This window comes from Schistocerca piceifrons, chromosome 1 (genome assembly GCF_021461385.2).
Source record: "Schistocerca piceifrons isolate TAMUIC-IGC-003096 chromosome 1, iqSchPice1.1, whole genome shotgun sequence".
In the NCBI taxonomy this organism is placed as follows: domain Eukaryota; kingdom Metazoa; phylum Arthropoda; class Insecta; order Orthoptera; family Acrididae; genus Schistocerca; species Schistocerca piceifrons.
The window spans coordinates 1,066,911,794-1,066,924,797 of NC_060138.1; the positions used below are offsets into that span (position 1 = coordinate 1,066,911,794).

Sequence of the window (13,004 nt, forward strand, 5' to 3'; positions counted from 1 at the left end):
CTCATTTTCGTTACATGTTTCAGATCGCTGAGGTTCAAGATGAGGGGCGCCATGAGCTCCTCGTGCACGCTACTCCTGCTGCTGGTGCTGCCGCTGTCGGAGGGAGCACCGGCGGCGCCAGGCCTCTGCAGTCCCGGCTGCCTCTGTTACCGCCTGCCCGAGGGCGGACGAGCCGCCAACTGCTCCCGCTTCGAGACTGCCCGCGGGAAGCACACCGAGCTGCCCACTGACCTGCGTTCGCTCCGCGTCCTTCCCAACGCTCCGGGACTGGCATCTTTCCTTGAGGAACGCCTCGCGGATCACGCTCGCCACCTCGAAGAACTGTACCTCACTGATAATGAGGTAGTCGGGCCGCGGCTGCGGTCGTTACGTGTACTACACAAGCTGCGTGTGCTGGACTTGTCTTTCTGCGAGTTGTCGAACACCGACCAGATAGCTTCTCTGGTGAAGCGTAGCGACAGTTTGGAGACGCTACGTCTGAGTGGCAACCCGCTGACTTCACTGCCAGTGCTCGTGTCGGACACGCTGAGGGATCTGGACGTGTCCGACTGCGAAATCGCCAGCGTGCGAGCGGACACCTTCACTGGCCTGAAACGCCTACGTCGCCTCACCCTCGCGCGCAACCGTCTAACGAACTTGGCGGCTGATCTTCCACACTCCTTGAAGCTCCTTGACCTCAGCGGCAATAGTCTGACCCACTTGTCTCCCAAGCTTGTGGCGACGTTACACAGGGTGGACGTGTCGGGCAACCCGCTACATTGTACGTGTGCTTTGCTGCGGCTGCGCGAGCAACGCACGGGCGAACACGTGGCGGTTGGTGTAGGAGCTGCTTGCACTGGTCCCGAGCAGCTGCGAGGGTTGTCTCTGTCTGGAGCGCGTCGCCTCTGCGAAAGTCGCGTAGGCTCGACGACGGGGACTAGGCAGCGGCGCCAAGTAGATCCGTTGGACGTCCTGGAAGGATCTGGTGGTGGCGAGGGCGACGGAATCGGCGAGGACGAAGAGCTCGATGAGGAGACTGGAGACGACTTCGTCGACGACGACTATGACGAAGAAATTGGTGGTAGTACCGGAACGGGGGGAGCAGACGATGCATCGGGCACCTCTCAGCTTGGCCCGCAGAACGTTGGTGTCGAAAGCGCCCTTAGCTCCAGCTCAGCACCACCCGTCCCTGCGTCGAATGAGGACACCACTCGTTCCCTAGAAGACGATATCTATGAGCCCACGATACCGCCACCAGTCCCGGCGGCTGTGGACGCCGACGCTAGCGCCCAGCTTCCAAGCGAGACACCGCCAGAATCGGGCCCTCCAGCGGCGGAAACGGTGGAAGGAAATCGTGCCGAATCCGCTCCGGACGAGACGGGCGATGTCGACGGCATCAGCGAGGTACCTGAACATAAAGAAGAGTCGGAACCTGTTGCGGCTGGTTTTGTCCCCGACCCTGAGGGCGAGAGTGACGTAAAAGAGGAGGAGGCTAATACAGATGCTGAAGACATCTTTAATGAAGTGATGAAAAATGAAGATGAAGCAGTGGACGAGGACGAGGACTACGACTATGACGAGGAGACAGAATCAACTACAGATGAAGTCAGTGTCCCTCACCATGTACCACTCGATAATGGAAAGGAAGGTGAACAAGAAACCGCTCAACATTCTAATGAAACTCACTCTTCATCTCCCGAAACTGTAGACAAAAAGGAAACTTTGGATTCTTCTCCACTGTCACCTGAAGAAGAATCTGATAAAGACTATGAAGAAGGCGGGGAGGAAATTGAAGAAAAAGCTAATGAAGTGGAAAATACTGATGACGTGAAGGCCGTTCACGCTAAAGTAGCCACTGAGGAATCGACTGAAACAACGCCTGCGCCAGTAGATACAGTACACACAAATATGACGTCAGAGGCTGTCGTACCAGTTCATGACGTGGAACCAAACCTCGACAATGAAGAAGATGAGACAGACATAAAAGTTATAGGTGAAGCTGAAGGTTCTGGGGAGGGTGATAGTGATGACAGTTTGCCACTGGGCCCAATTACTGGTTTTATAGATACCAATGGACATGACGGAGCAACTACGACAGAAGAGCCGGATGAAAGAACGTTACTGATAGATGAAGAAGACGAAGAAGAAACAGACGAAGGTGATTCGCCTCTAGTCCCTCCCGGTGCTGATGACGAGAACATGATTGCATCTACCGAAGACAGTACTGTAACTGAATCCGACAGTAAATTTGGCGTTCTGGTGAATGATACAGAGAGAGGAAGTAGCGTTAGTCCACAGGACGATGGCGAAGAAGAGGGCTCTGGTATGCTGTTCCCCTTCGGAGGAGTCGACTGGGATGTAGAGAAGACCAATGAAACTGATGAAGCTGAAGTTACTTCGCTAGGACCAACAGAAATACACGAAGATGGACTGATAGTTAACCGAATTATTCCACTAGAATCTGGGAGACAGATGTCGTCCTCCTCAGAGTCTCCACTGACTACGACCACCACCGAGAAGCCAGTAGGCCACGGCGGGATCTTACGTTTAGACCTGCCTAGGGAAGAAGATGTGACAACATCAGAGGCTCCTATACACACAGTACCGCCTTTCAATGTTGAAGCTGAAGGAGTGTCTTCTTCAACAGCACCCCAAGGTGAGGTAGAGGAGCGCATAGCTACAGCCCCTCCGGTACCTGCCGTCGAAGCAGTGCCATCGGAAGAACCTACTCTCCCTCCAGAAGAACCTGATGTACCTCTGGAAGAACCTGCTCTACCTGCAGCAGAGACGTCACCTCCCCCGCCACCAGTGCTCACATCCGAAGTTCCAGTGGAGCCGGGTGCCCCGGAGTGGGCTGACAAGGAACCAACGCCTGGTCCGGAACCAGACGACATTGATCAGGATGAGATATCAGAGGTAGAAACGGTGATGCCTACAGACGACACATCGTCCAATGACACGGCCCGCGTCATCGTTGCCGGCAGTGAGAAGCCACCAGAAGAGACTCCGCTCAACTCGGCGGGGTCGTACGTTGTTCTGGGAATCATCATGGCGCTGGTCGTTTTCCTCCTTGGCTACGCCGTCATGCGCAGCCGGCGAGGTCGGCAGCGGGCGGCCGCCAAAGCCAACGGGAAGGACGCGGAGGCGGCGGGTGGTCAGCAAGAGGGTCGTGAGCTCAAGGAAATCAGCAAGCCGCTGCTGGGCACCCCGGCAGCAGTGCCTGCGGCCAACGGGAAGGGGGAGCACCTGCAGCCGCTCGTCACCAAGCCGACCGATAATCCCGACCTCAAAGACGCAAGTATCAAGACCATTTCAGTCAATGCTCACATATCACGCCACGAGTTGTAACAGATTGTAAGACCTCAAAGACGCAAGTATCAAGACCATTTCAGTCAATGCTCACATATCACGCCACGAGTTGTAACAGATTGTAAGCATGTTAGCTGGCACCGCCGCTACAGTATGAACTGCTAACGTTGGCTCACATATCACTTAACACTTAGACGGTTGAAGCTTCGCAACTCGTGATGGGCATGCGCAACAATGCACTTCCCTCCTTCTGTGCCCATCGCCCCTCTGAAAGCGGCTGGCAGCTATAGTTCAGTGTACAGTACTATACTAGTTTCGACAGACAAGTCGATAACCCATAAGTATTGCTTGGCCAATGGACGCCTCAAAGCATCCTAAGAGTCAATATTTAATTGCGCTTTCTACTAAAGGTTGGGTTGGGTTGTTTTGAGGTAGGAGACCACACAGCGAGGGCACCGGCCTCATCGGATTAGGGAATGATGGGGAAGGAAGTCGGCTGTGCCCTTTCAAAGGAACCATGCGATCCCGGAATTTGCGTGGAGCGATTTAGGGAGATCACGAAAAACGTAAATCAGGATGGCCGGAAGCGGGATTGAACTGTCGATTGAACCGTCGTCCTCCCGAATGCGAGTCCAGTGCGTTAACCACTGCGCCACCTCGCTCGGTCTACTAACGACTCCTCTTGTAGGGGCCTCAATTAAATGTTGACTCTTACCATGCTTTGACACAATCAATGCTCAAGATAATTATATTTACGATAATATGATTAAAACTATATTGAATACTGTCAAACGGGAGACAGGACAGCCATCAACTGAAGACCATACCATAACAAACTAAATAACAGGCACTCTCTTGGTGCCTCTAATTTCCAGGGTTCCTTTCATACGCAATTCCTCTTCAAATCCCTTTTGGTCAGAGTTGAAAACAAATTCCTTACTGAACGATGGGATAGGTTCGTTTATATAATTTACAAATTATCGCGCTGATTCCGCAGTTTGTTGTGCGTATCTTACATCTTCCAATTCTGTGGCACTGTTTGAAGTTATGCAACCATCTACTGCTTCGCTTGAAATCATTGTAATCTAAGTCGCGCGAAATTTGATGTACATAACGTAGCAGGTCATTATCATCCACATACTGTAAATTCTATCGAGCATCCTTGAAAAGCGCAAACACCAGGTTTCGTAATTAGTGCGCCTTATCCTCGCTTGAAAAACCATAGTTTTTCACTGTCATATTGATGCATTGTTATTCGAAATCTGTTCATATTTTTTTTTTTACTATCCTGCGGATGATCTTCCATGTACGTTATTATGTTTAATATCTGTTCGCTGGACGATGATTGATCTTTTACAAAGCGTCGCTAGAGACGAGATTTGTGGCTCCCTGTCGGACAAGGATGACGAACTACATGGTTCGACACTTGTTCAATGTCATTCTCACTTGTTAAGCATGTTGCGTCATCATTGTGTTCCTCATGCACATTGTCCACTCAGTCGAGCGTATACAACACCACTGTCTCATCTTGCAGAAATGCTTATGTTTCATCTGCCGGTTCTTTATCGCTCTGCGATATTCCTTGGTTTCCTTTCTGACGAAATGTCAGCTTTGGCAACTGTTGTAGATATAAAGCAATGTTTACTTTGTTTATCGTTGCCATTGCTCTGCTTTGTATCAAAACCACTAGCACTGTTGTGAGTTAGGCTACTCGTGAGCAGTTCAAGTACACTATTCCTTGTTAGTGAATAGAACATTCTTCCTTGCAAAGACCAAAAATGCAACAGTAGTTATCCAAATTCGTTCACATTTTATTAACAGATACTACAAACATTACATTTTAACGGAAATCAGTATACTATAGTTGGAGTCACGAACGATGGCATTTGTGTTTTTAGTCTCGTTCTGCGTACCTACGTCACACATTCTCCGACAGCCAATGAGTATTCAGTAGTGTTATGAGCGCTCTGCTGTGATGACATATCCAGTGCGAGCAGTAAAGGTGATCGTAGGGGGTTATATAGTAAATTTTTAATCCATTAGTTGCGAGTTGTTATGGCTAATGCTGGTGGTGGCAAGTGGCAAATTCTACACAAGTAAGTGAGAGACAATTTGCAGTATATGTGCTTCAAGTGCAAAGCACGTGTATGTGGGTCCTGCAACTGCCGCTCAGTAACCGGTAACAATGCAGTCCCTGTTTATTTTTCAACCTGCACGAATCACCATTTTCGTGGATCGGTGTATAGAACCATCCTCCCCAATCAAAACTTGGAGGTCTGCATTAAGAACAACAAAATATGAAAAAGGATGCGAACAAAAACATCGTAGAATATGAGTACTAACAATGCATGCAACTCAAGCAGTTCGCACACGGATTCGTAATCAGAAACAAAGACAAGCAAAGAATACCATGCGCATGCGATAAATCCAGTTTGTTTCACATCAAACATGGAACAAGAATGGAATCATTTACTCCACCCAGTATTACGAATGCGAACAAAAATTAAGCAGAATACTAGCAACTGAAACAGTCCAGTACAAGGACATCGTAATAAGAAACACTGTACTATGAAACCAGCTTTCGTGCACGTCATGTCAGATGATTTTCAGGTTTTGACAAGTGCTGAAGAGCAGTTATTTTCACCTGATACTGGCCGCAATGTCAGGATTGCAATATTGGATATTATAAATAAATAATTTTGCAGTCAAAAGGTGTGACCGCAGTGTCATTTACAAAATTTTACGTGACTATGAACTGCAGCTACGAGAAGTTAATATTGGTTTTTTATTTAGATTTCTCGAATATTACTAAGCAAGGTAATAAGTACGTTTCCAGGTACACTCTTCACCACCAGACTAACCGTGTAAAGCATAAATGGAAAAATATTATCACGTGAGTCGTATTTCGCAAAGCAAGAATACGGATTTCCGGACTATATTTTCTCGTATACCAGGCCACTAGGTGCGCTACTGTCTTCTGTTTCTGTATCGTAACGAGGGCCTAGCACTTCTCATAATTTGGTGTTTTGTGGGGCACTTGCACTTTCATAGAATCTGGAGATATAGAATTTATTGCCAAATTCTCTTGCATTTCTAGCAATTACTGACTGCGATCCTATTATATCGTTGATTACCGTTAGTGGGAAGTACTGCGGTTTTTTCTGCTTCTCCACTTGAAGTATTAATTTGACAGTAGTGCCTGATCGCATTCTGTTGCTGTCCAACAGGATTTTCTCCATCGTTCTGATTTTGCTTCCTGTTTAACATTTTAAATTTTTGTGACAGTATAGCTTTATCGGTATATGGATTAAAATATTTCATGCGAATAACTTGTTGAATAGCCATGCATTAAGTCATGATGAGAATGTAAAGTTAATTTCAGATTGTTTCATCAAAACGATGGAAGTCATAGTCATGCTACCAACACAGATATATGTTCATAGAAAACATGTTTATCATTCTGACATTAAAATCACTGAGTGGGTACTTATCCATCGTTTACGGTACAAAAATTTTAGTGTAATGATTGTAAAATATACTTCTTTGAGCTCTATAAGTTCTCAAATTCACGAAATCTGATACCAATACAGCAAAACTGGAAATTTTAGAACTTTGCCCTCTGCCGGATAAATTTCTCTGGATGCCCATGGTTTAACCATTTGATAATGATCTGTGGCCATAAACTAATTGCGGCAAATAAATTAATTTCCAGAGCATCTGCAGTTGGTTACACTTTCGTTCAACATTCTTTAACTAGACAAACAGAAACATTGTGACTGACAACAGGGAAGAGAAGATGTTGATCTGCTGGGATTGTGACCACAGAGGAGGCAGGTGGATACACTTTCTCCAAGACATCAATACCATGTTAAAGACAAGAGCACATAAAATCATTCCACACTTCCTGTAGGGATTGGGTTCATACAACAATTTGACCATGCTAAGTGGCTCCCAAACACACTAGATCACAGTGTTTTTGAACATGTGTTGTTACTTGGTAATCTCAAGTCCACAATTCAACAATTACGACAGCTTTAAACATAGTGTGCTAGGTCTCTACACCACCATTGCCAGTAGCTTACTTCATCACTACCACATCGAGATGGAGTACTATGAAATGAGTACCTACACACAGCTGTGCTCTCAATTCACTGATCTCAGTGCCTTATGTGAGATTTAGTTCTGCATTCAAGACTTATTAAACATATATTGCAAAGAAGTGTGACACATCTAATAAGCAGGAAAACTTTTCTCCTTCTGGAATGTCCTCCTTTGTAATGCAGAAGAATTTTGTTAGGTCAGGTCAAACACTGAAATCTAACCTATAGCATAGTGCTCTATCAGAAACATGTGCATCAAATGCAAAGTCTGCACCAGAACATACTTCTGTACTGTCCATGTGATGTGAAATAGTTCACCAATCACATTTGTGGCATTCTATGCATGGAACAAACCAATATAATCGTATCTATTTCAAATCACAAAGTTCATACTCTATAGAATAAAGAGACTTGGCTGAACAGTTAAACTGGGGAAACTTATCATACACTTGTGCGTAAGCGACAATTAACGAAATACGCAGTCATATGCATTGTTTTCATATTTATCAGCAGCTGTATGTTTTTTTCTAACTCTTCATGACTGTGATTATTGTAATGTTATTTTTTCCCCCGAACAGGATGACGGAGATGAGACAGTTGCTGAGAAACCACTCCTGGAACCGAAAACTCACATCTATGAGACACTGAATGGAGGTGAGAAGGAGCGCATACCAGTGCATCCTCCTTCACCTAAGAAGAGTCCCGCAGCAGCCTCTGACACAGTTCCAGCAGACGATGACGCCAAAGACCACACGCCACCAGTGCCTGAGAAGCGGCGGGTGCTCTCCAGGCTTCCAGAGACAGCAGTGGACGGCCCGCCTAACATGTACTCCGCCGATGGGCTGCCTGGTGAGGTTGTGGCACAGCCACAGCAGCAGCAACCAACTGCCAATGGCGCTGCCACATCACCTGTCAATGGGCTATCCTCATTTGCTCCACCTGTGTCGCCCAGTTCTGGCCGCGTCAAAGTGGTGGCACGTGAGGACCCTGACTCGGTGCCCAAGAAGCCAGTGTTTGTGGTGAATCAAGGCCCTAGTACAGCCAGCGGTGTCGTATAGCAGCCTCGATCCTCCAGACGACCACCTTCTGGTGGCCGGACTGCCTCCACATCGAGACACCGTCGACATCATCTTGTGCCACCTTCTGTCTCATAGCACCAACAGGAGCTGCTGATGGATGCTACGACAGGACTTGTGTGATCCCTTTGTGTTGGGATTGCAATGTCTCACAGATGATTTCCCCTGCCACCTAACTTGCTGCCTCAGTGAATGAGGGACATCATGTGACTAAAATTTCTGTGAATATTCCAGTTCAGTGGTTCAGAGTAGACATCTGTGCAGAGTCTCGTGTGTTACCAGAACTAGGGTTCTCATTGTTTCTCATTCTTCTTCCCAAGAACTTTTCTTGATTTCAGTTGTTTTCTACTCTGTAAATTGAATTAGGGCTAAAATTATTATTTGACCCCAAAAGATTCAAGACAGTAACTCTTCACCATATCAAAAACTGCTGCAGGAAATTAATTTCATTTCTGCATCATATGTATTGTTATATTCCTCTTTTGCAGTAAACTCATTTATAACAGAAAGTTGCCCTGCATCAGTTAATTAATTATTGATGTTCTCAGTATTTTTAGTTTTTGACATATGACTTGAATGTTTGGTTTATGAATACTATTACTGCTGCTGGATCACTCACCTGTATGGTACATATGTTTGGCTGACAAGACACAAAAATCTTTAAGTTAGACAATGAAGTCTTTTGATAGCCATCCTTTCTCTATTTATATTCATACAGGTCTCCTATAAAGTACTCTCAACTATATAGTTGAGAAACTGCCTAGTGAATATAACAAAATAAGAAAAAAAATGGGGCCTATTTTTCTATAAAAATTATGAAAAGAACTTTGGACCAATTGTATTCTAAATTGTATGTAGGTACTGTAGTGTTCATAATGAATGCTAGAACCATAAGTTTCAGACTGATGATAATAATTACCAGACATTAAAAAAGTGCATAATTTATTTATTGTTTTATAAAGAAGGGAAATGAAGCTGGTCACTTAAACAGTGAGACATGATTGACTGAAAGATTGCTACAACAGAACATTTTCATAATAACAGAATGACTAGACCATTTGTGATCCAAGTCATCGGCATTTATTGAAATATCACAAACTAAGACTTATTTGCTGATTAATCTTCCGGCAAAGATACACATGCTGCGATATATCATGTGACACAACAAAGAAATGATAAATGTTTATTCAAAATTTGTGTATATAGCATTAAGATGTGATAAATATGTTTCAGAATGCAGTGTTTTCTGGACACTTGACCAACAAAAGAGTGCCAGTATGTTAACACGGCATTAAACAGTGAAACTGTTTTCTATTAATGCCCTGTACTGCTATAATATGTGCATTAGCAATGTTTTTATTTTCTATTCAGGTACAATACTGACATGTGGATGGAAAAATCTGGAGAAATCAGTTTTTTTTTCTGTTCATTCCATGTTAAAAGTGAAATTAAGTCCCAGTGTTACAAATTAAATTTACCTTCAGTTGAGACGATAGGAAGTGTCTTATAAATTTTGTTTTGTAAAAATTCAGCACAAAACACTTAGTTAAAGGTAATGTTCCTTTTATTGACTGTTAGTTTTATAAAAAACTATTCAACTGAAGACTTTCATTGTAATTAGTCTTATGATGAGGCATTACAATTGCTTTTCTAAATATTTTTTGCTGAAGTCGTGTGAACTAGTAAAAACATGAAAACAGAGTGAATGTGCAACATAAGAGAGAATGTTCTGGTCTTGTGCTGTGGACAGCTGTTGCCCAGTGAGACTGCTTATGTAGTTCCATAGAATATTCTGGGTCTGTGAATAGCTTGTAAATTAAAGAGGTATATGTATATGTATTTTCCATTGTGATTTGTTTATACAGAAAAGTAATTTTAAATAAAATATATGTTTCTAATTTATAATTTGTTTTTGTGTGTGTGTTTTATTAATTCTCTTATTTTTATTTCTGTAAGAAATTTGATGAAAACTGTGCATTACAGAGTTGTAATGATACAGTATGTCAGATACATGAGTACTGTCCTGAAATCAAAGCCAACCCAGTTTCTTTTCAAAGTTATAATCAAATTTCTAAAACTATGACATTGCATGTCATCAGCAAAAAACATCAACAGTCTTTCAAAGAAGTATCTCTTTTCAGTATGCTGTCCGTCTTTTCTATTTCTGTCCATGTCCGCCTCCATAGCATAGCGGTAGCGTTTCCGCCTACCATGCAAGGAGTCTGAGTTTGATTTCCGGCTGGGGACTAGGTGTTGCATGTCCATCATCATTGACCTCCAAGTCGCCAAAGTGGCATCAGCTAAAAAGGACTTAATACGGCAGCTGAACTCCCCCACATGGGGCTTCCCGGCCAACAGTGCCGTATGATCATTTTTCATTTTCATCTCTGTCCATCATGAAATCTTGTCAGTATTCTTATGGTGATGACTGACAAATTATAAATGTAGACAAGATATATCATTTCCACATAATCTACACAAGGAAAATTTTTTAACACGTACTTGGTCCACAAGAGGAATCAGAATTGAAATCTGTACTTCTTTGTGAATATAGTGAAGATACATGTTCATTAGAAGCAGCAAGGCAGTAAATGGAAGAGGCCTTACCTCCCCTTCTGAAATTAGGAAGATAATAAACTCTCTCAAGAATAAAAGGTCATATGGAATTGATGGCATTTCCAGCACGATAATAAAAGCTCATTCCCAAGAGATAAGTGGAATTCTCGGTAATATCTTTCTGAAGCAGGGTATTTTCCCTGATAGACTGAAGTATGCCATTGTTAAACCACTGCATAAAAAAGGGGATACGTCTGATGTCAACAACTACCGCCCACTCTCTCTTCTGACTGCCTTATCCAAAATCCTTGAAAAAGTAATGTATTGTACAGCAGCTTCACACCTTTGTAAAAATAAAGTTTTAACAAAATCTCAGTTTGGTTTCCAGAAAGGTGTTTCAATGGAGAATGCTATATATACTTTCACTAATGAAATATTAAATGGGATTTTTTGTGATCTCTCAAACTCTTTTGATTGTGTAAATCATGGAATACTTCTAAATAAGCTCAAGTACTGTGGTATGAATGGGACAGCACTCAAATGGTTTAAATCATATCTAACTGGAAGAGTGCAGAAAGTTGAAATAAGCAGTTCACATAATATGCAAAAAATTGGTGATTTCTCAAACAGAGGAACAATCAAGAATGGGGTGCCGCAAGGTTCGGTCTTGGGTCCTCTGCTGTTCTTAATATATATTAATGAATTGCCATTCTTGAAGATGCAAAGCTGGTACTTTTTGCCAATGATACAAGTATAGCTATCACACCCAACAGACAAGAATTAACTGATGAAATTGTAACGATGTATTTCACAAAATCATTAAGTGGTTCTCTGCAAATGGGCTCTCATTAAACTTTGACAAAACACAGTATATACAGTTCCACACAGTAAATGGAATGACACCACTAATAAATATAGACTTCGATCATAAATCAGTAGCTAAGGTTGAATATTCAAAATTTCTAGGTGTATGCATTGATGAGGGGTTGAATTGGAAAAAACACACTGAAGATCTGCTGAAATGTTTGAGTTCAGCTATTTATGATATTAAGGTCATTGAAAATTTTGGCGATATACATCTAAGTAAATTAGCTTACCACACCTATTTTCATTCTCTGCTTTCATATGGCATCATATTCTGGGGTAACTCATCACTGAGTAAAAGAGTGTTCATTGCACAAAAGCGTGTAATCAGAATAATTGCTGGAGCTCATCCAAGATCATCCTGCAGACACTTATTTAAAGAGCTAGGGATCTTCACTGTAGCCCCCCAATATACATATTCACTTACGAAATTTGTTATTAACAATCCGAATGAATTCAAAAGTAATAGCAGTGTACATGGCTACAACACTAGGAGAAAGAATGATCTTCACTACTCAAGGTTAAATCTAACATCATCAGATGTAAACAAAACAAAATTCACACACCTTCACAGAAGCACAAAAACACACACACACACACACACACACACACACACACACACACACACACACACACATGACCACTGTCAACTCTGGTTGCCAGTGCCTGACTGCTATTCTGTCTGGGATGAGCAGTGAACTTTGTTGAGGTGGGCAACGGGAGTGTAGATGATCTGTGGGGTGGAGAGTGGGAGGAATAGAAGGCAGGGGTGGGGCAAGATGCTAGTTTATTTTTATTTATTTATTGTTCCGTGGGACCAAATTAAGGAGAAGTCTCCATGGTCATGGAATGAGTCAATACATGAAATTATAACACGATATTAGAAACAGATAAAATGAAATATAAAAAAAAACGTATTCAGGTGACAAGTCGTAAGTTTAAATGAAGAAAATCAAGAATGTAACACTGGAATTTGCTTAATTTTTTAGCTCTTCCAGGAGCTCCTCGACAGAATAGAAGGAGTGAGCCATGAGGAAACTCTTCAGGTTAGACTTAAAAGTGTTTTGGTTACTGCTAAGATTTTTGAGTTCTTGTGGTAGCTTATTGAAAATGGATACAG

At 43.1% G+C, this 13,004-nt stretch overlaps 1 protein-coding gene across 2 annotated transcripts in view; it reads left to right on the plus strand.

The window, feature by feature from the left end:
- LOC124757160 overlaps nucleotides 1-10,369 on the plus strand; it is a 430,922-nt gene extending 420,553 nt beyond the window's left edge. For both annotated transcript variants that reach the window (XM_047249064.1, XM_047249063.1), the window contains exons 3-4: nucleotides 24-3,273; nucleotides 7,967-10,369. In XM_047249064.1, coding sequence (XP_047105020.1) covers nucleotides 40-3,273; nucleotides 7,967-8,446 — 3,714 coding nt within the window. In that variant the 5' untranslated portion in view covers nucleotides 24-39 and the 3' untranslated portion in view covers nucleotides 8,447-10,369. The remainder of the gene's footprint in view (nucleotides 1-23; nucleotides 3,274-7,966) is intronic.
- The last annotated feature ends 2,635 nt before the right edge of the window (nucleotides 10,370-13,004 follow it).